We start from the raw sequence: 27186 nt of genomic DNA, 5'->3' as shown, positions 1-27186 counted from the left end.
GGGTTTTTGTGGCACCTTCTACTACATACATGTATCTCTTTTAGCTGGGAAGTTCCTATGCTTGCCTTGGGGATATAAATTGCTTTGTGCTTTGATTATGGATTACTATTCCATATAGAAAGGAAAGAGGGCTTTCCAAGTTTTTCATTTAATATCATTAGACTAACTCTCTAGCTAGAAAGCCTATATACCCGAAGAGGTCATTTTTCTAGAGAAGACAACAAGTTTGAAGAGTTCCTGCTCAATTCTGCTCATAACTGGTGGCAAGGTCAGAGAAGTTAGGTGCAGTCTGCGGTTATGGAGTACAGCACATCTAAGTGGCCTACTTAGGTACCAAACCCTGACCCTAGTTAGCTTCATAAACATCACGCTCTATCTTGCTGAGCTAATCAGGAAATCACTCCCAGGGGCCACCCCTGATTTGTGCTCTGCAATTTAACAGTCACAACAACTTGGGGGCTGAAAGCTCAGCTCTATTAGAGATAGCCATGACTATTATTCAACAGGAATCATTTGGCCCATTAATCTGCAGCATATAAGATGGCTATGAACACCTCTTATCTTGCCTGGGTTATTCTGTACTCACAAGATGCCAAATTGTATGAAAGAAACAGGAGAAGAGCACTTTGAATTAGTGACAAATCTGACCTAGAGGATGTTCTAAAAGAAAAAAACAATTTTATTGCTTTCAAGTACACACAAGAACTTGAACTTAGCTAATATATCGTTTTGCCTAGCAGATCCTTACGGGACCTGCTTTAATCAATAGATGTGATTGATAGAGTTGGTGTTCTAGTTAGCATGGATGATACTTATATGTGTTTCCATTGTGTTTACAAATTTTGTAACCTTGGCTACATTTTAAATGCTCCTCCTGGAATCTTGCTTAAACCATTTATTTTCTTAGCAAACTCTCCTTCTGTATAGATAATAAAACAGTAAACTGGAGTCCAGCCCCTGGTTCAAAGAACATTAAGTTTCAAACTGATGATTTACCTGGAGATATGCTTAAATATATATCCTCTCACGGTATCATCATAGAAATCCCAACCCCATTCTGGGATATCTACATGAATGGAGCCATGTGCATGCAGCATCTGAACTAGACTTTTAATTGAAAAAATCTATATGTATCACAAGTACATTCATTCATAGGGTCCATTTTATAGGGTCGTCAATTAAGTGCGGGAGGGGTCCTTCACAGGTCTCCTAGTCCAACACCTTGATTTGGTAGAGGAGGAAAATAAGTAGCTCGCTCAAAGTCACACAGGTAACAAGTAACAGGGCCAGGATTTCAGCTAGGGCAGGGAGGTGACCTTGGGTCTTCTGAGCCCCAATACTTTTTAGGCTCTTCCTCAGCAGCAGTGCTTCCTTTCCTAAGTCCATTTCTACAGGGAAGATACTATCTCCATATCCACTGTTAATGGCTGCTAAGTGGCTCAAGTCTTCCTAGCTTCTGGAGGAGAATGTGATTAAACCCCTTTCTGCCATGTTATAGTTTTAATGAGATCTCTTCAAAAAGCAATTATAGCATATTTTAGGCAGCCTCTTTTCTGAACTACAGTTGTGATGAGACAATCTCCCATGGCCATGATTTAATATTATTTCTGAAATTGGTCATTTCTGAGAAAAATGGCATGAAAAAGGTCCAATTACTTGTAAACACATTATTTTCTAGTGTATTTTCCTTAAATGACAAAATAAACTGAAATTTCAAAATGTTTTTTTTAAAGAAAGATTCTATGCTATAAATTGTAGCCTAGAAGTTTTGTTGTAACATTCCCAAAAAGGTAAATATGAATCTACAGACATGGAAGTCAATTTGTAACCCAAGATATGGAAAAATCATCCCAAGTTACTCCTTACAGAAATACTCTGCACATAGATCTAAAATTGGTCATTATTATTTAGATATCAACATCTTTTTTTTTTTTGTGAGGGGTGCCTATAGACCTTTGATTTCACCATTTTAGGAAACTCCCTCCACCCACATAGATGGGCTACTTCTCATGGGAGGCCTCAGAACAGAAGTGACTCATCTAGGGTCATACAAGTGAGTTGTGGGTAACAGGGCAGAGTCCTTATGTCAGCTAGGGCAGGGAGGTGACCTTGGGTCTTCTGAGCCCCAGTACTTTTTAGGATCTTCCTCAGCAGCAGAGCTTCCTTTCCTAAGTCCATTTTTACAGGGAATATGTGTGAGGACATGGTTTGTAAGTAAAATATCATTCAAATTAAGAGTATTGAAAATGGGAGGGGAGAGGTCACTATAAATTGCTAAGGGAGCTATGTATAATATACACTCTGCTTTATATAAGTCATATTAAAGAATGGAAATTAGAAAGGAGAATGAGCCTTTTCTCTTCTCCCTCCCTCCAATAATCCTGAGAGACATTTGCCCATTTATGGCTCACAAAAAAACTACCTAATGCCTTCAGGAAAGGTATAAAATTGAAGCAAGAAAACAAGAGAGGGCCCTGACCTTCTTCACAGACTTCGCCTTTGTATCCTGGCATACAGATGCAGACTCCCATGATGCAGGTGCCGTGGCCAAAGCAAGTCGGGTCGATGCATTGCTCCTCAGGAACATCACACTCTGGTCCTTTCCATCCATTCCGACAGACACAGTGTCCTTTCTCATACTCTCCATTTCCACCACATAGCACAGGGCATGAATCTGAAGGTTAGCAAATGGAGTTGTAATGTTCTCATAATGCTTTCAAATTCTTTAAAGAGCAAATTAATATTGATTCTAGTATAATATTTCAGGCAAAAATTGGTCCTATTTATGGCTTCCACTTGCTTAAATAGAAACACGTTGATGATTACAAATACTGTAGTCATTTCCTTTTAGGAGGAATTGCACTGCATATTTAGCTTTCGCCTATATATTAATAGTTTTGAAACAATTTTTTTTTCCTGGATTGGTTTATTATAAAAATTCTACTCCGTCTATACAGAAATGGAAATTTATAAAATAAAATGTTTATATCATGATATTATATATTATTTAGATGGTTAATCAATAAAGAGATCTTTTAGTTTGCACAATGTTTTCTTCTGTATTATCTCTATAATCTTCTTCTACTACTACTACGACTACTATTGCTGCTGCTGCTAGTACTACTACTAACTACTACTACTACTACTTCACACTTTATAGCACTTTAAAGGTTTTTACCAAGTACTATACCTATGTTAGGCATTTGGTCCTCAAAACAACCTTTCTTGTCAGGTAGGAGCTATGATAAGCTCCATTTTTACAGATAAGGAAGCTGAGGCTCAGGAATGTCAAGTGACTTGTCTAGGGTCACAGAGTTACTATGTGTCTAAGGTAGGATGTACACCTACGTATTCCTAATTCTAAATCCAGCTAAACTTGGTCAGGTGTGGTTTCCTCATCTATAAAATAACCGCACCAACTTCATAGTTATTATGGGGATCAAATGAAATGTACTTTGAAAAGTACTTAGGTAGCCATGAAAAATACTTTGCTCATCTTAAATCACTAAGTAAATGTTAGCTATTATTATTTATTAATATCATACCATAATAAGTGGTTAATAATTGTAATGAGCTGAGGCTCGAGTTGATGCACTGAGATCCCAAGCCCATGAAGCTAAATAGTAATTGGACCATACTCTATTAATATATGCTTGGAGAAAGAATGGCCCCGTCCACTCTTTGTGCAAGTCCTGATGTGTTGTATAGGAAATGATGATTTTGGTGGGTGGAGGCAGGGGGGCAGAGAGGGAAGCGGAAAGAGAGACTGCTGGCTGGCTTCTTGACACAGCTGCTCGTATTGCTATCGTGACTGCCCTTTACCTCGGATCCCCCTTCACCTCCAATTCCCCTTCACCTTCGATCCTTCTTCACCTCTACTAAGAATAAAGATTGACGATTTCCCCCTAACCTGAATTCCTGACTCCGGCTGATTTTAAAATATGTGGTCATCACATTTGGCACCCAACATAATAAATAATAAAAATAAAACACTACTTTGTAACAAGTTCAATATATTTAGAGATTATTCATTAGTTGACCAAAAAGCAGGGAATTAGTTGGACATGGAAGAGAGAGAGGGAAGAATAGGTAATAACCCAAAGTGAAAGGTTAGATGCCATACATGGCCTAACTAGGACACCCAAAAAGTCAAGAGAAGAATCCTATGTGCCAAAAAAGCCCTGCTTTTGATTTATTTGTAATTTTTCAAAAGTACATTTAGAACCAACCTTAGGCCAGATACAACGTAGGTGAAATTTGTCTTAGATTGTCTTTCACACCCTCTTTGTGAGTCCTTCCACCACCTCCCTCCCTAGCATCCCTTATTCATTTGGCGACTTCCCCAAGCCCATTGTCATTTTCCCCTCTTCTATAAAAATCTTCTATGAATCAATTCATTGATATTAAAGTATTAAGACATATATATAGGGTTCTCAATTTGAATTCAGAAGGGACCATACAGGTCACCTACTATCACTCCCTTCACTTTATCCATAAACAAACTAAGGCACAGAATGGGCACAGACTTGTCCAGAGTTAGAGAATTAGGAAAATGTCTGTGGAAGGACTGGAGTGTACCATTTTATCCACTATTTCATACTTCCTCCTGGGAAAATAAGTGATAGGTTGTCACTTTTAGGGACATTGGCCTATCAGTGGAGATGAAACTCTCATCTTGCTTCAACTGCTCCAGCAAACTATGAGATCTATTACATGTCTACCTTGATACCTACCTTTCAGGATTTGTTGGGAGGATCAAGAGAGATACGGTCTGTAAAGCACTTAACACAGTGCCTAGCACACAGTAGGTATTTAACACATGCTTATTTTTTTTTCTTTCCCATTCCTCCCTGTGTTCAGCTTTAAGGAATGAGGAGAGGAGTGAGTGGTTTCCCTTCATTAGCCCCAATTCAAAGGGTTGGGGGTCCTTGGTTGATTACAAAGTAATTAAGCTCCAACTGTGAAATTTCAGGTGTCAGCAGGCTGGGTGTGAAAGGAGGGAGCTTATCTATAAGCAGCTAACTACTTATAAAACCTCCTTGTAAGGTCAGCCATGAGCATATTTATTATATAAATTAGCTATGTTTGCATTCTCCAATAATGTTTATTTCTTCACAGTCTAATAGAACATAGAGTAAATTCATTACCTCTTGCGCAGTCAGGGCCAAGGAATCCTGGGAAACAGTGACAGTGGCCAGAGATACACTCCCCATTTCCATTGCAATTTGTAGAGCAGTCATCCATTATTTCTGTAGAGAGGCAGAACAACAAACCTGAGGACCCTTCTATGAGGTATTTGGTAATTATATTTTTCAATTCATGCCCATGTATAGTAGGCATTAAACCAATCCTGCCCCTCAGGACTCCTGTGCTTTGATTCCTCACTGGACAACAACTCTAGAGCTGGGATGACTTCAGAAGCCATCTAATTCAACCCCCTCATCATACAGTGGAGGGACCTGATGCCCAAAGGGAGGGAAAGGCATTGGCTCGAGTTCACAAAGGCAGGGAAGTGGCCACGTTATATTGTAGGACATATGACTCCAAATCCAGCATTGCTGTCACTATCCTATACCCTTTTCCAGGAAAACCAAGATGACTCTTAAAAACAAAGTAAGCTCAAAGACGGATCCTAAAAACATAAGATTCTTTTGTCTACTTTTCACTTTCAGGTAAAGGCAAATAAAGTTGCTTTTCAAGCAAATTAGAATAGTTTATTTTATTCTGACTTTAAATATCACAGCCAGTACTCCAATGCCATTAATAAATGACAATGGAAGGCTTTTAAAGTAAGTGTTCATGTTAAATTCACCACTGCTAAAACCATCAGAACTGAAGTATTTTGTTGGGAAATGTCCTCATTAATGTAAATGCTTATTCATGCCATGCCATTGACTTCCTTTAAATCAGTTCTTTGAGGAACAGGTTTTTGTGGAGTTCAGTTCTGTCAGCCACAAAATGCACAGTGAAGGGAATTTTATTGTATCATGTAAATAATCAGAATATTGAGGGCCAAAGTTTCATTTAAAAAATACAAAAAAACCACTTCAATCTTACATTTATTAAATGCCTCCTATGTTCAGGACAACTGAATAAACAACTGAAAAACAACCAGGGATAAAAATTCTAAAGAGGACCTGTGACCTCATCAGAGTACAGAACACTTAACTATAATTTAGTATATAAATCCTAAGAAAGTACATGAGCTTGAGATGGGTTATGAAAATTGTCCAGGATCAAATGGCTGGTATGTCAGAGGTGGGATAAGAATTCAAGTCTGACTTTTCAGCTTGACTCTTCACAATGGCACACTGCCATTTACAAAACGTGGAATAAGGTCCAGAACTTGCCTTCATAGAGTTTACAGTCAAATAGAGACATAACATATGTATCTATTTATGATACAAGGAAGAGTGAGGGGAAAAAAAGTTTGTCGTGTCTTGTCAGTCAGCCAGTATCATATATTGTTTCGAGAGATGACTCCAATGAATTATACGGTTGACAATTTAACTTTTAGGTAGTAGCATTAGAATAGGCTAATACTGTTAGAATATTAGACTTACAATGAGTAAGCTCTGAGTTCGGTTGACAGTTTAACTTTTATGTAGCAGCATTTGAATGGGCTAATACTGTTAGAATACTAGATTTACAATAAGTAAGATCTAAGTTTGGTTGATAATTTAACTTATATGTAGCAACATTAGAATAGGCTAATACTGCTGGAATGCTACACTTATAATAAGTAAGATCTGAGTTCACATCCTGATTCTGATACTTACTAGCATCTTATTAGTATACTTATTATATTATATTATTATATACTCATAAGTCTACTCATTAGTACTTATTAAGCACTATTTAAATGTGAACTATTTTTATTTCTTTTTTGTAGGTTAAATTCTTTTCTTTCTAATTTTCTAGAAACTCCACCTTCAGCTCAAAGAGTTTTAAGAAACGACTTGCCAATTTCAAACATCAGTTCTGGAAAGTTTTAGGTCTCTGCCTCATCTGAAAGCACACTGTTTTAATGTTTCTAAGGTACTGGTCCTGAGCAGTTTCAAAGTGAAAAGCAAGAGACCTTTCTTTTCTATGACAGAGTAGTTAGCAAGTGACAGCGAAGGGTTGGAAGATGGGGCTCTGGCATTGAGCTGGGAAGGAGAAGAAGAAAAAGGCAGATGGCTATCTTGGTAACCACAGGATGCAGTAAGAATGGCAAGGAATAAACAAACCATGAGGGGGAGGCAAGGTACCTGTCCTACACCAATATTTTCCTTTGCATGTTTATGACTGTGTTCTCTGACCTGGGGTTCCATAATTGGCTGGGATAACAGTCACATGACACTCGGTGAAGTACATCTGTGTTGGCAGGAATGCAATACGTGGCAAAGAGCCAACAACTGTAAAAGTCATTAAAATTAGTTATTTTGGGAAGACCATTATTTTTCTTAAGAGGTAGTCATGAGAAGGTAGAAAAACTGTCTTTTGACTAAAGGACACTGAATTTTTTCCCGTCACAGATGGAATAGCAATTTCTTGTTATAATTCCTCCTCACATCTCTGAGCTATAAAACTGTGTCTTATACCAAGTAGTAGTGACAGTTCTCATATCTACATTTAAATTTTCCTACTATGGATGTTTAATAGGATCCCAGAAAAGACAGTTTCAGGAGTAAATAAAGTTTAATTTCACCTGAGTCCTTGTAGACAACTTTATGGGAGTGGTCTTATAGGAATATGGTTGTTCTGGAGGAAAATGTTAATAAATTTTGCTTTCGATATTAATAAAAATCTCTACACTTTATTGATTTTTCTGAGAGTTGTCTCTGGACTCTCATCCGTGAACAGAGCACTAGTGATGCAAACAAGAAGAGAAACCAATATGAAATGCACAGGAAGGTACCACCTGCAATGGGCTTCAAAGAAGCACTGGCAGTGCTCAGACACTCCAGGGTATCCATAGAGAGCGACTGATAAAAAATGCTGTTCTTTCCTTTATCTTTTACCCCAGAGCAGCTTCTGCTTCCTGCTTTTTTCATTTTAATTGAGAACTACATCCTAAAGTCAAGTACATCATAAAATTTGATTTTTAAAGTTAAGAACATATGGGTCAGGCATAGGAAAATAATGTTTACTGGTGTCACCATACGCAGTGATAAGATTTCCTTCTGGCAACAGACTTTGAAATATGAATGATAGGGGAAGAAAGAAGAGAGAGAAAGAGGACAAGGGGAGAGAAAAAAAAGAGAGGGAAAGGAGAGAGGCAACAGAAAAAAAGAGAGATGAGAGAAAAGAGAGAAGAAAAGAAAGGAGGGAAGGAGGAAGGGGGAGAGAGAATAAGAGAGAGAGAAAAAGGGGTAAACAAAGTGAGGATACTAGGGAGACTTAGAAGCAGTAGAGGAAAGAGTGCTAAGAAAGAGACCAAACAGAGAAAACAAACTTTGCCCAAGGATAATCCTGATTTGCCTCTCACTTCCATTACTACAGGCATAGCTCAAGTGACTAACAAACCAGGCCAAATCTGTCTTGGATGCTTACCTTACAGATGCTACTTACAGAAGAGAATTACCAGTGGGAGGGTGGGATAAGAAGCAGTTACTAAGCATGTGACTACCTCTTCTGGAATTAGTGTAGTTTATTCAAATGTTCTGAAAGTTCTATTTTGTATTCAATTATCACCTCCCTCCTCCTAAACCACACAAATATCGATTCTGTAAACTTAGTGTTTATAGAAAATACCTAGTTCTATAACCTCTGGCTTTTGAGACATGCCTACTTGAAAACTTTTACTAGATGCTATTTTAATTCAAGATGGCAGACTGAACCATGTATTGAGCCTAAACTGTATCTTGAAACCTTTTAGTATCATATAAAAAAAAGGTAAAATTTCTTCCATTCCTTAGTAAACACGCACCCGCTTTGATCCAGTTTTATGATAACACAAAAAGTGCCACCACAAACGCTTTCGTATAGAGACCTTTCTATTGGCCATTCACCTATTAGGTTCATATTCCCAGTAGTGAGGTCACTGAATAAGAACAATTTAATCACGTTTCTAGCATAGTTCTAAAGTGGTTTCCAGAATGGCTGGATCAAGTCAGAGTTCCACTAATAGGCCTCTAACGTGCCTCTCTTCATGGAGCCTCTGCAACCATGATTATTTCAGCCTTTTGTCATTTTTGATGAATTGCTAGGTGTGATAGGAACAATATCTCAACTTCCATGCAAGTTAGGACAGTTTTTCATTAAAAAGTATTATGTCCTTAGAGAAGTGGTTGCTCCAGGAAACTAAAGGCTCAGACTACTAATCACTTCCTGGTTTTCTAAGTACAAAGAAGAGCAGGAGAAACTCTAGGGGGGTCAGCTATTGCTTGACTGATAGATCACTATGTGTAACTCAGGCTCAGGAGCTTCATGTAGCTAAACATACTTGAGGTGTCTGAAAAGTCTAACCTTCTCTCGTTAAATTTAAAAATTGGTAATTTAAATTTTTGTAAATTTTTTTGACTCAATACTGATTGATCTATAAATATCTCATTTTATGCTAATATCAACTTTTAACTATAAAGGAATTGATCTGAGTCAGGCCCAGCCCAGAGCACTGGATATGAGGTAAAATCTCAGAGTTGTTTCAGTTATTTTCAATTATCTGATTGTTGGTGATTTGGAGCATTTTTACACATCAGTAGTTTGTAAATTTCCTTTTAAAAACAATTTGATAGTCTTTGTCCATATATCTCCTGGAGAAACGTGTTAGTTTCAACCATCTATGTATCTTAGATATGAACTCTATGTCAGAAAAATGTGATGCAGAGTTTTCTCTTCTTTCAAGATTTTTTTTTAAGTTCTAACAAAAATATTTTTATTTTACATAAATTAAAAAGGCTGTTTTGCTTTTTGTGATCTTCTCTATTTGTTATTTCATTTTGAATTACTACTTAAGTCATAGATTTGAAAGATGTCCTCTTCTGTTTACTACTTTTTCTTTTATGACATGTCATTTTTCATTTGGCATATGGTGGAAGTTGTTGGTCTAAAATTAATCTCTGCTCAAGTGTCTTCTAATTTCCCCACAGTTCTGGTTGAAAATGGGGTCCTTTGCTCATTAACTTTTGTTCTTGGGCTTAGTAACCACTGTGCTACCATATTAAATTGCCTTCAGGCTTGGCTTATCTAATTGGTTGCTGTACAGCACCATCTCTTGATTTCTTTCAAACACTTAAACTTTCCATACAGGTTAAATCTTTGGTTTCAGGTAACTTTCAATGGAGGAGCTACTAATAAAACTCCATTACTTTAGAAAAATAACTTGAGGAATACAGAGACTGAATTTGGTCACAACATGGTATTTTCACCTTTGTTGTTGCGGATGTTGTTGTTTGCTTGATTTTTTCTTTCTCATTTTTTTTTCTTTTGATATGATTTTTCTTGTGCGTCATGATAAATGTAGAAATATGTTTAGAAGAATTGTACATATTTAACCTATATTGGATTACTTACTGTCTAGGGGAGGGGAGAAGTGGGGAGGAAGGAAGAAAAATGGGGAACACAAAGTTTTTCAAGGGCGGATGTTGAAAACTATCTTTGCATGTATTCTGAAAAATTAAAAAGCTATTTTTAAAAAAGAAAAATAACTTGAGAATATTTGCTTGAATGATATATATTAATAAATTTCTTCATTAATTTCTAAAGTATCCCTAGTCTCTAACACATCTCCCCAAATCACATTTAAGTACAGACAACATTCATGTTATTTGCCAAAGTTCTCAGTCACTTCTCATTTTTACATAAATGTGTTCCTCTAGTAGGCATGGGCCTACTGAGATACAGTGGTTCATGAAAAGTCTTGGTAATTTGGAGTTTATTGGTCCATGCAGTCTATTATGTTTAAAATGCTGAATTTTTGTTTCAACAACAGAGTTATGAGTCACTGAACATGGTGAAAACACACCCATTAACACTAAAGTAAATTATATTTTAAAGGATAGGAAACAACTGAATAATCAATACAGGAATCATGTTCAAATCAGCTAATGCTTACATTTACCACCAACAGGTGATATGGAAAATGAATAGGGAATATTTAATGACCAAATAATTTGCACGTTAGTTCGCTGATACAGCTAACTCTCTGGACATGAACCCTGTTCTATTAAGGTAGATGAGTGAAATTTTGAAATTTTCATTCTTAGAGATCTGCTTGAGACAGAGAGGCAAAATGATTTGTCCAGGTTCACCAAATTACCGTATCTGTTACAGAAGGAACTGGCATTCAAATCTTCTTGACCCTGAAACTGGCTCTCTTTCTACTATGTCAGGTGTTTAATAAAATTCAGATACTCCTTTTGATTTGATCTTAATTCTGCAGCTGAATACATGTGCTCACCCCTTTGGAAGAAAGTTCCACTGAGACGCAATATAAAATCACAATTTTACTAATCAGAGAAGGTGATAAAAACATAGGATTTCAGAGAAAAGACAAATATACTATATGAAAGACACTGAGCTCTCCACGGAGAATGCAAGACCTACGAGGACACTTTGGTCATGTTGCAGTAATATGCAACAAGTCAAGTATGGGAAAGAAATGGGAGTCTTTGGGAAGGAAGTGATAAAGAACAGCAACATATCTTCATCAAAATTTTCAAGTTTTCCTATTTTTCTGATTTCATAGGAGAAACCCTGGTCTCTCATCATATGTTTGCATGATCAAGCAGGAGTAGCATTAGTCTCTTCCACTAGAAACATCTCTATTGTGTCTAGGAAGATGGCAGCCCTGAGGAAAACAACTGAAATATTCTTTTTTGTCTTCTAATTTAGCAAAGAGGTATTTACATTTCAAATATGTGAGATGAGTAGAGTTTTCCTCTGGTAAAAGTTCATTAATATGCTTTTATTGCCTTTGTTCTTACTTTCTGGGAAACTTTGACAAAGTGATAGTTAAAATGCCATTTTCCTGGTTCAAGTTCTTCAACATTATTGAAAAATAGAAGAGAATTATTAGGAAAAGCAGATGGTCTAGCCATTCACAGTCAACCCAGTTTGCTGAACATCTGGTTGAATAAACTAAGGAAGGGATAAAGTGGTAAAAGTCACGGAGTAAACAAGATAGCTGTAATTCCCTTATTTAAAAAAAAAACTGGTGTTTCAAGATACTTTATATAATAAAACTTAGTGTCTGTGGGTTCTTTACCTTAAGTTCCTAAATAGCTCTGTTTTAGTCCTTTAGAGGTTCATGGTAAATGAATTCACTTTAAAAAAACCCAGTGTGACATCATTAAGTCAGGTGACATACCTAAGCATATGGAGTTGCTGTATATTGAATTTAAAAGCTTTAAACACATTTTTAAAAAGAACAATTTAGATTCTTTCCAATCCATGAAAAAATTCTCTTCTTTTTGGATTTAAACAACAACAACAACAACAACAACAACAACAATAACAATAACAACAACAACAACAACAACACAGCAGCAACAGAAATAGAACCTTGAATTATTCACATCCTTAAAAGTACTATATTAATGGATTAAGTTCTGTTGGGGCTTAAATGGGTCTCAACTCAATTCTTCTAAAAGAAAATCTGCAATGCTACCCTGATATTATTTTAAAATGATATTTGAAGCAATTATTTAAAAAATCTATTCCAATGAGATTCAAACATTTATCAAAGCACATGCTAGGCACTGTGCTGATCACTTGGGATATGAAGAAAAAGTTCTTACTTCAAGGGAGTTTATATTCTACTTGAGCTGGGGGATATGCCATAGGCAGAGAAAAGGAAATGTGAAATACATACATATATATATATATATATATATATATATTATATATATATATATATTATATAGAGAGAGAGAGAGAGAGAGAGAGAGAGAGAGAGAGAGAGAGAGAGAGAGAGAGAGAGAGAAATATCTTAAGAAGGAGGTAATCATTAATAACTTGGGTGGGAGAGTGAGGAGGAAGATCAGGAAAGGCCTCTTATAGGAGCCAGCTCTTGAGTTGAGCCTTCACTTGAAGCAGGAATGTTAAGAGGTAGAAGTACAGTGGGAGGGTCATTCCAGGCATGGAGTGTTGTTCATGGAAAACAAAGAATTGGCCAGTTTATTTGGAATGTAGAGTGTGAGGGGGGAGTATCATGATATTACTCTATAAAGATATTCTGTAGCCAAATTATAAAGGACTTTAAATGACAGTTGAGAATATATTTTATTCAAGAGGCAGTAGGGAGCCACTGTAACTTCTTGAGCATGATGGTTACAACTTTTGTTTGTTAGTACAGCTCCAGAGTCAATATTTTTCAGGTAGCCATTCCTATTGGTATATGATGAGTGTTTCTAAATAGTAAATACAATAAAGCTCTCCCAAAATCGATCCATTCTGATTTTGAGGTAAAATGACTACTGTATATAAATGACATTAAGATGCTACTAAAATGATGACTTTCTGGAGATTTTACATGCATATTTATATCTATAAACACAAGTATATATGTATGTATCTTACCAATTGCAGTAGTTAACACAAACACTTGCTCCATCTTTTTTCCATCATTATAGAATGCCAGGTACCAAGCCCCTTGATCCATGTACTCAATGAATCCTGTCTCTTGCAGGGAAGTTAAGATCAGGTTCCTTGGACTATGCTGTGAATCCTCAGAGTTCTTGGGATCTTGTTTCTGGAGTTGTTTGCCATCCATCAGTTTCACAAAATCAAACTGCAAAGATGAAGGAAACATAAATGAGCTGCTGAAAATGTTACAATTACAAAAACAAAACAAATCAAAAACTTGATTTTATTATCAACAACGATATTTGGATTTCCTTTTTTCTGCACTCATTTGCTCTAGAGAAGGAAGAGTGGAATAGTAGGCTGAGCTTTGACCTGGGAACCAGGCAGATGGGGTTTAGCCTCGCCTCCAACCTCACCTTCTCGAGGTCTTTAAGTTGCAGAAGGGGTACTAACTTGACTTGGGAGAGAGGACACTCAGCAGAAGTTTCCAATACCAATGAAATCACAGATCGGGTTTAAAAAGTTCTGCTGTTTTAGAACGGGATCTTAGACTAATAGACTTTTAGTCTAACTATCTCATTTGACAGATGAAGCAACTGAGGATTAGAGAGGAAATGATTAGTTTGAGGCTGCACAGTGAGTCAGGGGCAGTCTATGTGATGCCTATAGGGTAACCACATGACACATGCATCTTTCTTTCAGAAGACAAATGTTTCAGTTGAGTTAGATTTCCATCCCCTTCCTGGTCTAAAGTTGATGAATACAGCCTTAGTCTCTGGCAGACTTCAGACAGATCTAGGGGTGAAGAAAAACCATCCAGCCTGGCAATCATTCTAAACCTTAGCTTCCTCATTCTCCCTATTCTTCTTAGTAGCATCCTAAAGAGGGTCTAGGACAGACAAAGGAAAAGGAGAGATGTAAGAAATGAAGCATGTGAAAAATAAGGAAGCAGACAGCTGCATAATAACTTTTACACCTTAGAGCAAAACCAACAGCCCACCAATTCCCGAGCCTCTTGACAAAAAAAAATCAGCAGTCATACAAGACATGTCTCTATAGCTCTGTAAATTAGGAGAGCTAACCACAAAAGATGGTGCCCTGGCATGAAAAAGCTTTTGGACTGGGTGTCACATTAAGCATTCTCACACTGCATTCAGGGTCACAGCCCTAGCGGCTAAATTCTTGGAATCAGGATCTGAGCTTTTAGGATGGTTCCCAGAGCTGCTGCTTCCAAATCTGCTTGGACAATATTGTTCAGGCATTTTTTTTTTCATCACAGTATAATAGGTGAGCATTTGGAAGCTTGGCTCATGTCTACATTTTGAATCACCCATTTCACTCCTGATTCTCAGCTACCTTATAAGACACCTACCATAAACTCTTCATCATGGCTTTATATAAGGCATCAAAGAAACCATCAATATTAACCAATTACCTGGGTGTGGGTAGGTGGAATGTTTCTTCTTCCATAAATTCCCAACAGAGAGTCCTTGGCTAAAGAAATGTTAAATTTCAGATAGATTGGATGATGAATCATGATCTGGAAACGCCAGAATAAACCAGGAGGGATGGTCTGCATGACTTGGGCTCCAATGTCAACTTCTCCAGTGTCTATAGCGCGTCCCTTCTGAAACACTGGTTTTAAAGAAACAACAACAAAATCAAGGGTCACATATCAAAAATATGATAGATTCAGAGAGTATTTTCCCCAAGTAACATTTCATACTTCTTCCACCTTTGCACTTACAAAGCTAATTCTATGAAACTTATTACATGTAGAAATGTCAATTTACACTCACTCAGAGATTACCTTTTCTGGTTCCTTATTCAATTTCTTTTTATTAGAATTAAGCCAGTAATCTAGCTTACTAATATATCTAATAAAATAGGAAAAGCCTAAGTCTGAGAAAGTCATTCCCAAAGTGACAAAGCACATTGCCTCAAAAATTAAAAAAACAAAAAGTCCTTTTTTAGACATTTAAAGCAGATTTATTGTGTATCATTCTTTTTCCCAATCCCAAGTTCCGGGGAAAAAAAGTCCACTTGCTGGTTCTCACACACAACAGTATATCAGGAGTCTCTGTACCTTTTCCTGGCTGTTCCCAATGCCTGGGAGGGATTCCCTTTTTCCTTTTGCCTCTCAGAATCCCTATGTAACAGTTGGGGGGGAGGGGGTTCACTGAATCAATAATTCCATCTCACTTAAAGTAACTACTTCAATCAGTGGGAGCACCTCTGTTGAACTGATCAATGAAAAGCATTAAATTAGGTGTGAAAAGTCCTCAATCAATGTGGGTAGAGTGAAAGACATTGGGTGAAATGAAATAATGCTACAGAGGAAGTATATTAGAATTGGTTGAGGAGACTCAGTCATGTCTTTTGGGTCCTTTTATAAAATAATAAACCACTTTGCAATCTAAGCATTCCAGATTCTGGGAGCCTAAAGGAAAGGACAGCCCAGCCAAGTCCCAGAGAGGTGGGGGAAGGGAGGGAAGGAGGGTATTTCCTTGACCAATTAGATGACCCTGTGAACTCTGGAAGATCAGAAGATTTTAGACCTCCCATTAGTGACCTAGTACTCTCCCTGTAACAGGTGACAGCAGTGGCTGATTAGGTAGGTAAGGTAAGGTTGAAAAAGGTAACATGATGACTGTACTGGGAAGCAATAGAAAACTACACAATAAAAAAGACTGTGAACGGAGAAAAGGACTTAGAAGAAGTACTTTGTATCATCTCTTTATGATGTGAGTTTTCTAAGATTGGGACAACTTTACCCCCAATTCTTTATGCACTTATGGAAATGTATACTTCTGTTTTAGAAGATATTTATATGAACCATACTTCCTATACCACCTCAGTTAATATTTCTTCCCAAAAGCTCATTAAGTCTGACTGGCTAACTATTATCACCAGGATAATCAATGCAAAAAGCACATCAATGGGTACTCATTAATAATGGTACTAGAAGAAAAAATCTCTAAACTCTCAAGAGGCAAATGTAGACACATATGGAATTAATCAACCAACCCAGATTATAAAAGATCTATATAGAACATGGAAACAAAGGCAGGAAAGCTCACACAAAGGCATGGCATGGTGCCAAGAGAATAAATAATATGAGGAGTGCTAAAGATCAGCATAAGCAAAGGTTGTCAAAGAATACTGAGAATAATCACAAAAATAAGGATTTTTATTTGAAATTTGGGAAAAAGTTCAAGGAAATGATAGGAGCATTGCTGGAGATAAAAAGAACTTTGAGAACGGAACTCAGAGAAGAGAGACCTACTCAATTTATTTTCCTTCTTTTTTCCATGGAAGAGAATAACATTTAGATAATAGGGTAGAACAAAAGTGGCTGACAGAATTGACAAATTTTGCTTTGACACAGCAGAAATATCTAAACAAACATATAAATTAGCAAAAAATAAATTTGAAAATAACAACTCAGTAAAACAACTAAGGGATTGTTACCAATGGTATAGAATCCTTGAAATGTGTGATTTGTGGTTTACTAAAAAAAGTAAGGGCATGTATTTTTTTAATTCAATTTTATTTTATTTTCAGTTCTAGATTCTCTCCTTCCCCTTCCATTCCCCTCGAGAAGTCAAGAAATAAAAGAACTCATTACAAATAATAAATCATGTAAAACAAATGATCACATAAACTACTAAAAGGAGAGGCATATTAGAAATTATTTAAAGAATTGGGTATGTTTAGCTTAGAGAAGATGAGATTTAGGGTGGGGGAGGAAGATATGATACTGTAGTTCTCTTCAAGTAGGTGAATGGCTGTAATGTTCAAAAGGGATTAGATTTGCTTTATTGGCTCCAAAGGGCAGAAGTTGGAGCAGTGGGTGGGACCCTCAGAGAGGCTGGATTAGTGTCAAGGTAAGCAAAAACTTCCCACCAATTAGAGCCATTCCAAGGTGAAATGGGCCAAAGAAATGGGGTGCTCTTAGCTGGCAGCCCTCAAGCAAAAGCTGGATAACCATTTATTGTAACCGTGGTTCTCGGTCGGACACAAATGGGGACCGGATGGCCGCAAAGGCCCCTCCCAATGGTGAGATTTTGCGTTTCTGCAATTTCTACACCTACAGTAGTTTTAAAAGTCTCTTTCTTTTATGTTCACCCACTATAAAATTAACAGCCCATTAAGAACCATACCTGCAGTGGCTTTATGCAGAGGCTGCTGCCCTGTAGCTTTTAACTCACTGAAATACTGACATTATTGCTTTTTGTGTTAAGGCCAAGAGTAATAACTATTTTAACAATGTCCCCTGTTAACAGTGTTAATAATAGATTTCAAATGCAATTTTGAACATAATTATGTATGACAGGACTCATAATTTTGGGGAATTGGCATTTAGAATAACACCCACCCTTTGAGGTAAAGAAATGTTCAATTGAATATGTTTAAACCTATAAGATAAGGCTGTTATTTTTCACTAGAAGGTACTTTTTCCATGTGGGAGAGAAATAGCCGTAGTGACCTGAAAGCATTACTTTCTATTCTCAATCCACCCAGGGCTTTAGAAAATGAGGGCAATGTGCCTTAGAACAAAATCGTAAAGATAAATACAATTATAAATCTAGGTACCACAATCATTACTTTGAGGGGCTTAGAGTCTTTAATAAAGACAGTCACTATCAAGTAAATAAGCAAATCAGAGCAACAGCTCTTGTCTCTGGCATTGGTGCTTTGTACTCTCAAGTACTTTCTAGTCTGTCGATTGAAAAATAAAGTTCAACAAGTTAAGTGATGCCCAAAGAAACTCTTCAAGAGGAGGGGGTGTGAGAGAACCTGATCATGATCATCATCAGGAAGGATCTACTGACTACCTAATATATACAAGCCACTCTAAAGAAACAAATTTTAGTCCCTTATTCTCAATCTGGGCTCTGCAGGCTCCCAATGAGCCTGCAGATAGATTTCACAGAGTCTGTGAACTTGGATGGGGAAAAAAAAATCACATCTTTATTTTCACGAACCTCTGCCTGAAACGCAGCATCTTATTCAATTATGAATACAGATAATAAAACATTATTCTGAGAAGGAGTCATGGGATTCACTGCATTGCCAAAGGGATGGACGTAACCAGAAAAAAAAAAGTTTTAGAAGTCAGTACTTGCCCCTTACTAATAAACTTACGGACAAGCCATATGTGTCAAGATATGGACAGACAATGCATTCTACTCATGCAAATTAAAGAAACAAACTAAAATGAGCTGTTAAGAGTAATAGTTCTATGAAGAATTCTCTAGAGTCTAGACTATATGAAAAAAGAGACATCTGCACAGCAGCACTGGGATGGGGCAGGCCTCCTGGGCCCTTTTCACTTCAGCACTGCATGTATCAGAAAAGAGACAGCCTTCTAACAAACTATGCTATTAAATCATCCTGCAAAGCCCCTTTTCTATCATTTTCTCAATTAGCTTATGAATTGGACTATTGTGAGTTTGAATGCACTTCTTATTTCATGTTTTTCACAATGTTATTCAATGAGGGAAAAACTGAAGCGGAAAGAAACTGTGTTTTAAACAAATACCCTAAAAAGGTAATTTCATGAAAAAAATTGAGATAATGAAATGGAAATATTTTACTTTATTTTAACTTGGCACCTGATCTTTTTTTTTGGAAATGGATGAGGATGTAGTTATAGAATAGCCAAGTTTCTGATGTCTTTTTGTCACTGCTTTTGCTGCTTTGTAGCTTTTTTTTTTCCTCCTGGAAAAGTAGATACCGAAGCATTGAGACTCTGTGGTCACGGTCTCATAGAGGCCCACACTCAGCCTTTCTCATCTGTCATAACACAGGGCCATCACTGCTTGACCTATGTCTTGCTACTAGACTGATGACTCTGGAGGAGAGAGTGAGACTGGTGACTGCACAGCTCTGTCTCTCACTTAAATCCAATTCACTTGCAAGTCAAGACATCCTCCTCCTGATGTCACCATCCTCTTTGAGAATGAAGGCCCGACAATAACAACAAAGGCCTCAGCAAGTAGAAAAAGTTAGAGATTGGAAAACTTAAGAGGAAGTGGCTTAATTACTACTTTGCAATCCAAGTAGGAGTGCTGATCCTGTATACATCTTGAACATAGGCATGTTTGCTTGCAAGTTGTCTCCCCATTAGCAGAAAGCTCCTTGAGATCGGAGCGTCATTTGCTTTTCTTTCTACTCCCTGCACTTAGAACAGTGCTTGGTACACAGTAAGAACATAGTTAATATTTGACATCTTGACTTACTGATGGTTCTCACCTACAAAAGCTCTTCAACAGCAAGATTTGAGTATTTACTTGAGAGAGGTTACTAATACTGTTGAAAGAACTTTCATTAAATACACAAAAAATGATGATATTCAATTCAAACCACCATCCATTTAATATCTCTCCATTATGGAAACATTTTAATCATCTAGATGAAAGTTTTTTAAAGTGTGGGAAGTAACCCTGTATGGGGTCAAGTAATGGAAGGTGGGGGTTATGCGAAATTATAAGTTATTATCAGTAAATGTTTGGTTGATATGTCTATATTATATACCTACATACCAGGGTTGTGTAAATTTCTTGGGTGCAAAGGGACTGGGAATTGGAAAAGTTTAAGAAGTTTAAGAAGAATCTAGATGGCGGGTAGTATTTCTTCAATAGGGCAGATCCTAACTTGTTCATATCTTCTCATCCTGGACAATTTTCATCCATGACTTCAAAAGAAGATGTACCCTTCTAATATTTACCATTTAACAATTACAAGTGCAGCACTCAGGTATTAATGTGTCATCCCTTAGAACTACAACAGCCCACATCCTTTTCAATTCACACATCTCAATAGTTTTTGCAGCTTCCTGGGCACAAATCAATTTTTTTTTGGTAACATGATCTCCATTTCCCTTGGAATAGTCTGCAATTTTGATTCTACAGACACTATAATATTTCAAGATTGACAGTAACATAGTGTCACCATAAGGAAGAATACTGGCGCTAAGAAGAACTTTCATTTGTTGAAGTCAAAAGCTTGAGGACATTGACAGACTTGTCAAATATTCCAAATGTAATTCATTTCCCTAATTCAAATCTTGGTCCCCATTCAATGTACATCTCCAGTGCCTGTTCAAGATACATGTACTGATAGATAAGCTCATGTCATATTCTGGGAAGATACACAGTATTCATCCACTTCATTTTCCTTGCATAGATTGTGAAGCTAGATTTTCTTGCATGATGATCATTTGAAAAACAGTACGGTATAGTAGGGGTAGAGGAGAGTAAGCATTTGTAGAGTGCTTACAATGGGCCAAGTACTTTACATATAATCTCATTTGAGTCCCCATAAAATCCTGTGAGACAGGTATGGTTATTACCTCCGTTTTAAAGTTGAGGAAGCTGAGGCAAGCAAAGATTAGTGGAATTGCTCAGGGTCACATAGCTACTAAGTGGCTAAGTCTGGATTTGACTCCAGGCCCAGAACTCTATCACTGTATTTAGTGTAAAAGGAACTGAGATCAAGTCCTAGTACTATCACTTAAGACCTATGGGACTTCGGGGAAATCACTTAACATATTTGGGTCTCATTTTCCACAATTGCAAAATGAAGGGAATGGGCTAAATACCCTAAAAGGTCTTGTTTAGAGATAACTAGAATACACTTTTTGGATGACAGTCATCTTTGAGTACTGCATATATCTCCCCCGCAACTAGACTGAAAGCAACATGGGGCAGAGACACTATGGTAACTGAAGTGTCCCAGAGGAGCATCTGGAGGAGTTCTCCAGCATCAGGGCAATCTCTCCTCAATTTGCTCCACGAAAATGGCAAATACTTTTGGCAAGCTAACATTACCTAAGTTACACGTTGCTTGCCATCCATTACATGGCCAACATAAACAGAGCTCCCTCTATCAGAGAATCTTAGAATACTTTTAACATATCCAGAACATACGCTAGTTACAGGAAAGTGTTTATGGATGAATGCTACTATACCAAATCAAATGTTTGAAAAAATAGCCAACAAACAATATAACTCAAGGGATTTTATATTTTTGGTACCTTTCAGTCAACTATGTAACTGCCAAGACAGAATTGACTGCAGACCTCTTTCAAAAACTTGCCTATTCATTTCTCATATTTTCATCAAGGATGTCTTGATGTGTGTGGATTATTCTCATGAACATTTTATAAAGATGAGAAAGCAGGGAAATGGTCTGACAACTTGATATACTATAGACTGACTTATTTTTAGTTGTGGTAACAAGCAAAAAAGGAGCTATACTGTCTCCCAAAAAAACCTTCAAAAATTCATCATCAAGTATTCAAGGCCTTCTACAGTCTGGCACCACTTCATATTTCCAGGCGTCTTTCACATTAGCCCCTTCCATGTACCCCATACTCTACCCAAATAGGGCTCTCTTATCTCCCATATATATCTGGTACTCTCTTGACTCTGCTTTTGTTCTGACCATTCCTTATGCCTAGAGGTTCCTGCCTCCTCCCCAATTCCATTTTTTTTGCAATTCTATCTATATTTGAAGATTCTGTTTTTTTTTTCCTTGAATTCTCATCTACTCTCTGTTTTTCCTGCCCCAAACTCAAGGACTGATCTTTTCCCTCTCAGACCTTGGACAGCACTCAGTTTGCTTCTTTCTTAGACACTTAAAAGTACAATATTTTGTATGACAGTTCCGGGCCCATGGTAAGTGCTTATTGATTGAGAGGTATGTATGTCTGTGTTGACCTTCTCTGCTACAATGAAAGCTTCATGAAGGAAGAGACAATCTTATCTGAATTTCTAAACCATCTCTGTGCCAAGCAAAATGTCCTAAAGTGTCTCACCCCCACCCCAGCAAATAACTAATGCTTGTTGATGTTGAGTAATTTGTAGTTGTATGTATATACACACTTGCTTTTTTTCCAACTTAAAATGTTTTCTGAAATTGCTTAATTCAATGTCAAGTTCTTGAAATGTCTAGAAGCTTAATGATTCTTTCCAATGGTTACCTTAGGCTAAGTAAAGCACAATGGAACTTTGGAGTTGGGGGGGAGGGAGGAGGTGGGCCCAAAGATAGTGACACATGGTAATTAAAGCTTTAATTATAAGGTTTTATTGCAATAACTATAAGGTCAAGGACACAGTCTTGCATCTAAGCATTTTGGATAGTCTTTAAACACATTTGAAATTCAATAAAATTAACCCAAGCTAAGGAGGTACTTAATTTAGAGAAAGTCATATAAACATGCATTTATAAGGCAGGGCCTTTTCTGAACATAATGCAAGTTTCACTGTGGGATATTCCAGTGACAATGGACTTTCAAAGACATCTTATTTGACTCAGTGGTATATTTTAGTAGAACTTTCCCTAGCTTGTCATCTAAAGATTTAAGCACCATTAGTTTTATTGCTCCTTTCCTATCAAAAAACTGATGTTAGAACAGGGGGCAAAGTAAAATATTCAATCAGTGTTCGAGAGCCAAAGAAGGCAGCAAAAATCTACTTTGCTATTGACATGGCCTTAGGTAGTATATTTAATTGTATGTCATTTTCATAAATGTGCAAGTATGATATATAGTCAAGTTTCAATGATTGAGGGATCAACAATATACTCTGTGAATTAAGCCTTTTTTTTTGTTTTGCTCATTCCATCTGAGATAAATGAAAATATTAAAGCAAGTGTCATGTGCTTTGCGGATAGATCTTGGGACTTGATGGAAATTTGAATGCAAGTAACAGAAAATCAGATAATGTTACCTCCGCTTGGCATCTAACAAGTGATATGAACTGGGAGAGATTATCCATGGATCTGTAGATTTCCTTATTTGTGAATCTGTCCCTTACTGTCACAGATAAGAGATGGCTACATAGAAATCTTTGTGAGTGATTTTCATACAAGGTCATATGAACAATGTCCAATGTTATTCAATTTCAGTGTAGAAGCTCAGCCATCATTGTACAGGGCCTCTCAAAAGCTTCAGTCCTAGTTAAGGGGTTTATTCTCAATAGCATTTTGTATTCAAAGCATCTCTGTTCCCTGAAAGTTTATCTGTCTCCTTATGTTAAGAGTTTCTTTGAAGCCCATTGTGATAACAGCCCTAAGAAGCTTTTGGATTCCATAATTCTTTTGGTACAAAGCACTTAGTAACACTAAAAATAAAGACCCCAATCTTAAATATCTCATGACTGGAAGTAATGACATATACAGTAAGATTATCTTTGTAGGGAAGTTTCTATATGTTGCTTATTAACATTTCTTGAAACAATCAATTCCCTTAAAACTCCACTGGTAAACAGCATCATTCCAGCAAGCCGAACCTTTTAATAATAAATAATAGATTAAACCAAATACTCATGGTCATGGGTCAATGTATAAGGTAGTTTCCTAATGGAAAGAATAAAAAGGTAAATGTGACCTCAGATGTATGGGAAATACTTGATGAGATGACATTCAGGATTAGAATATAACTTATGAAAGAGATACTTTATTCAAATGGAATCAGATATGTAAAAAGGAACAATGATGGAAAAGACCACTGCATATTGTTCAAATATATTCATATGAAGAAATCCACGAAGTAAATGGAAGAATTTGATGGTAGAGAAAATTTTGGTGACAATGAGATATAGAAAAATTGTCACTTGAGCAAATTACAGACACCTGGACAGAAAGAAGAAAGGGGTGAAAGGCTCAGGAAAGAGATTCTAAGTCTGGCCCAGAGCCACAATACAATAATGATAGCTGGCTTGAATTACTCAGGTACTTGCTAGATTTTTTTCTCTCTCTCTTTCCCTCCCTCTACCTCCTTAAAAGCTAATAAGTGAATTTCTGCACTTGCCTCAATGATAATTCTATCCTTCAAAAATAGAGCAACCAATTCTTTGGGTTTCTTGGGATTCACACCAAGAAAGAACTGGTTGAGAACTTGAAAGCCAAGTGAGCTTAAAATTCATGATAGAAAAGGAAGAAAGCTGGGAAAAGTGTGATATAGTCACCTTGGAAAAATAAAGAGAGAAACAATCTCCCTATATTTTGAGAAAACAGCTATTTTAAAAGGTCTCAGAAAGGGAGGATCTCATGGACTATAAATTTCCACAGGAAAAACTCAGAATCTAAAGACACAAAGTGAAATAATTCCTATGAAGAAGAAAAAGTGGAGTTGTTTATTGAGATGAATGTGGATGGAGCAACAACCAGCTAAGCTTTAAAACAACCTATTCAAAATAGAGGATAAGATCATTACTCAGAGAACAGGGGACAGAGAGAAGGCAGAGCTGCTTAATACTTATTTTGCTCTGTAAAGACCAAATATGGCTGACTGGGAGTTGATATCAAAGATAAATAATAAAACTGAAAGAGAGCACTGAGCAGCTCTTGATGTGTGTAGGTCATCTGGCTTAACCATCCTAGGGTACTGAAAAAAGTGATAACTAAAGCCCGGTCAGTGATCTTTCAAAGATTGTGGAAAATTAGAGAAATACAGATCAACAGAAGACTATAACTTTTCAAAAGGGACCAGAATGGAGGAAGAAAATATTTAGTCAGTGAGTTTGACTTTGATTACTAGCAAAATTCTAGAATGTATTAATGAATCTGGAAGTGATGTAAAAAACAAACAAACAAACAAACAAAAAAAAAAACAAACAACTAATAGTTATCCAAAGTAGAATTGGTTGTATTGTAAGACAAGCTCCTCATTATCTTTGAGGAAAGAGCCTGCAATTACTTTTTGGATAGATTGTAGAGGGATTATTTCTTAAATATACTCTTAAGTGACAACGAGAAGAGTAGGGAGGTTGATCATCTTTCTGTTCTTTGCTGCGGTCAGACCATCTCTGCAGCATCGTATTCAGTTGTGGGCTCTATACTTTTGGAAGAACTTTGATAGTCAAGCATATATTGTCAGTAGGGTAACCAGGATAGTAAATAACCTTGTGCCAAGGAATAAAAATTAGGTGAAGGAAGAAGTGTGGAGGTCCAGTCTAAAGAAGAGAAGATCTGGGAGGAGGAGGTAAAGGAGTCATGTTAAATACTCTAAGTATTTTAAATTTTGTCACACGAAAAGAAGACTATATTAGGAGCTAAAGAAAATAATTAGAAGAAATGGGTAGAGATTACAGATACAGATTTAGGTTTGATATGGGGGGAACTTCCTAATAGTTCATCCATTTGATATAAAATGAGATATTTTTGAGATGAGTTTCCTTTCACTATCTTTCAGGAAAGGCTGAAAGACTCCCCATCAGAATTCTTGTTAAGGCAAATATTGAGCCCCATGAAATTTTCAAGCAAAATTTTCTTTGGGAGTTCCTTTGAATGCGGTGCCTCCAAGTCTTCTGTAGTCTGGCCAATTTCTATTCTGTTCTCAACTTGCCATATTTGATGGGCATCCCTATAGAGTTCTGTGGATAAAGTTTCCTGACTGGAAGTTCCTCACGCCACTGAAACCACAGGTCTGGTATGTCTGTCTCCTCTCTCAAATTCTTCCAGTGGTTGCCAACCACAGAAAACCCCAAACTGTCAAAGAATTGAAATGTTGGCAATTCAATGGAAGAAATATGGTTGCATGAAAAGACAATGCATTACAAATGAAAAACCATTCAAAAGAAGCACTGTTACTGATGTCATCAGAAAAATGCATGACCTGAAACAGGTAGGACAATCATGTATCAAGAAAAAGGACAACAGGTATTCCATGTGTTCCACTGGTACACAACAGCGTCAAGATATAGAACAGAAATTCCCCAGCATGCTGGGTGGATTCCCTGTAGTACATCCATGGGAAGACTCAGGTAAAAATAGTACAGAATACAAAAACCTAATGGGATCATGACTCAGAATAAACATATTTTTTTCGCTTTGATCTTAATACTACTAAGATTTTTAAATTTCCAATATGGTATCTAGCTATCATATAATATATATCACACATGAATAAAAGTTCGGGCTAGGAAGATGAATTCCTCGATTGTTTTTCTACATATAATGAAGTTCTGAAAATAAAAGAGTTTGAGGATTGGTGGTCTAAAGTATCATATACTCTACATATAGCACTATAGCTTATAGCTTACATTTCTTATTTTTGGCATACATGCATACTCTTGTATTTTTGTTTAACCATCAGATGTGTTTATGTCTGGTTTGAATAATTAATATGTTACATGAGAGAATAGATCATGTTTCATACTGTATTTCTATCATCCATAGAGTCTAGTACCAAAGATGTTTAATAGATCTGTTGACTTGAAAAAGCTCATCCTGCTTTGAAATTCATCTACCCTCCCTTCTGTAAAACAATGATCTTTCCCTCTTTCAGAATTTTATACACATCCTTCCTTTTTTTTTTTTTTTTTGCTGAGGCAATTGGGGTTAAGTGACTTGCCCGGTGTCATACAGCTAGGAAGTGTTAAGTGTCTGAGATCAAATTTGAACTCAGGTCTTCCTGACTAGTGTTCTATCCACTGCGCCTCCTAGCTGCCCTATACATCCTTCCTTCTTAATAAGACTTTTGTCCCCTACCCCTACCCCTGACCTTGCTTATGTGGTATAGTATACAAGATTTGAAGTCAGAGGATTTGTATTTGAATCCCTTTCTCTTTTCATGGTCACTAGGGAGTCACTGATTATCACTGGGTCCCGGTTTCCTCATTTGTAAAATGAAAGGGGAAGGAGGTAGATACAATAATATTCTATCCA

General features: G+C 36.9%; 1 protein-coding gene across 1 annotated transcript in view; it reads right to left on the bottom strand.

Annotated features, from left to right (window-relative positions):
- The window catches only part of TENM1 (teneurin transmembrane protein 1), an 828896-nt gene that overhangs the window by 229322 nt on the left and 572388 nt on the right, over positions 1-27186 (bottom strand). The window contains exons 8-11 of the mRNA XM_051969260.1: positions 14945-15144; positions 13504-13714; positions 5148-5249; positions 2480-2674 (exon numbers count right to left, since the gene is read on the bottom strand). Of these exons, the coding sequence (XP_051825220.1) occupies positions 2480-2674; positions 5148-5249; positions 13504-13714; positions 14945-15144 (708 nt within the window). The remainder of the gene's footprint in view (positions 1-2479; positions 2675-5147; positions 5250-13503; positions 13715-14944; positions 15145-27186) is intronic.

The sequence above is a fragment of the Antechinus flavipes genome, chromosome X (genome assembly GCF_016432865.1).
Source record: "Antechinus flavipes isolate AdamAnt ecotype Samford, QLD, Australia chromosome X, AdamAnt_v2, whole genome shotgun sequence".
NCBI classification, from domain to species: domain Eukaryota; kingdom Metazoa; phylum Chordata; class Mammalia; order Dasyuromorphia; family Dasyuridae; genus Antechinus; species Antechinus flavipes.
The sequence above is the reverse complement of the archived record's forward strand: the minus strand, read 5'-3'. Positions and strand labels throughout refer to the sequence as shown.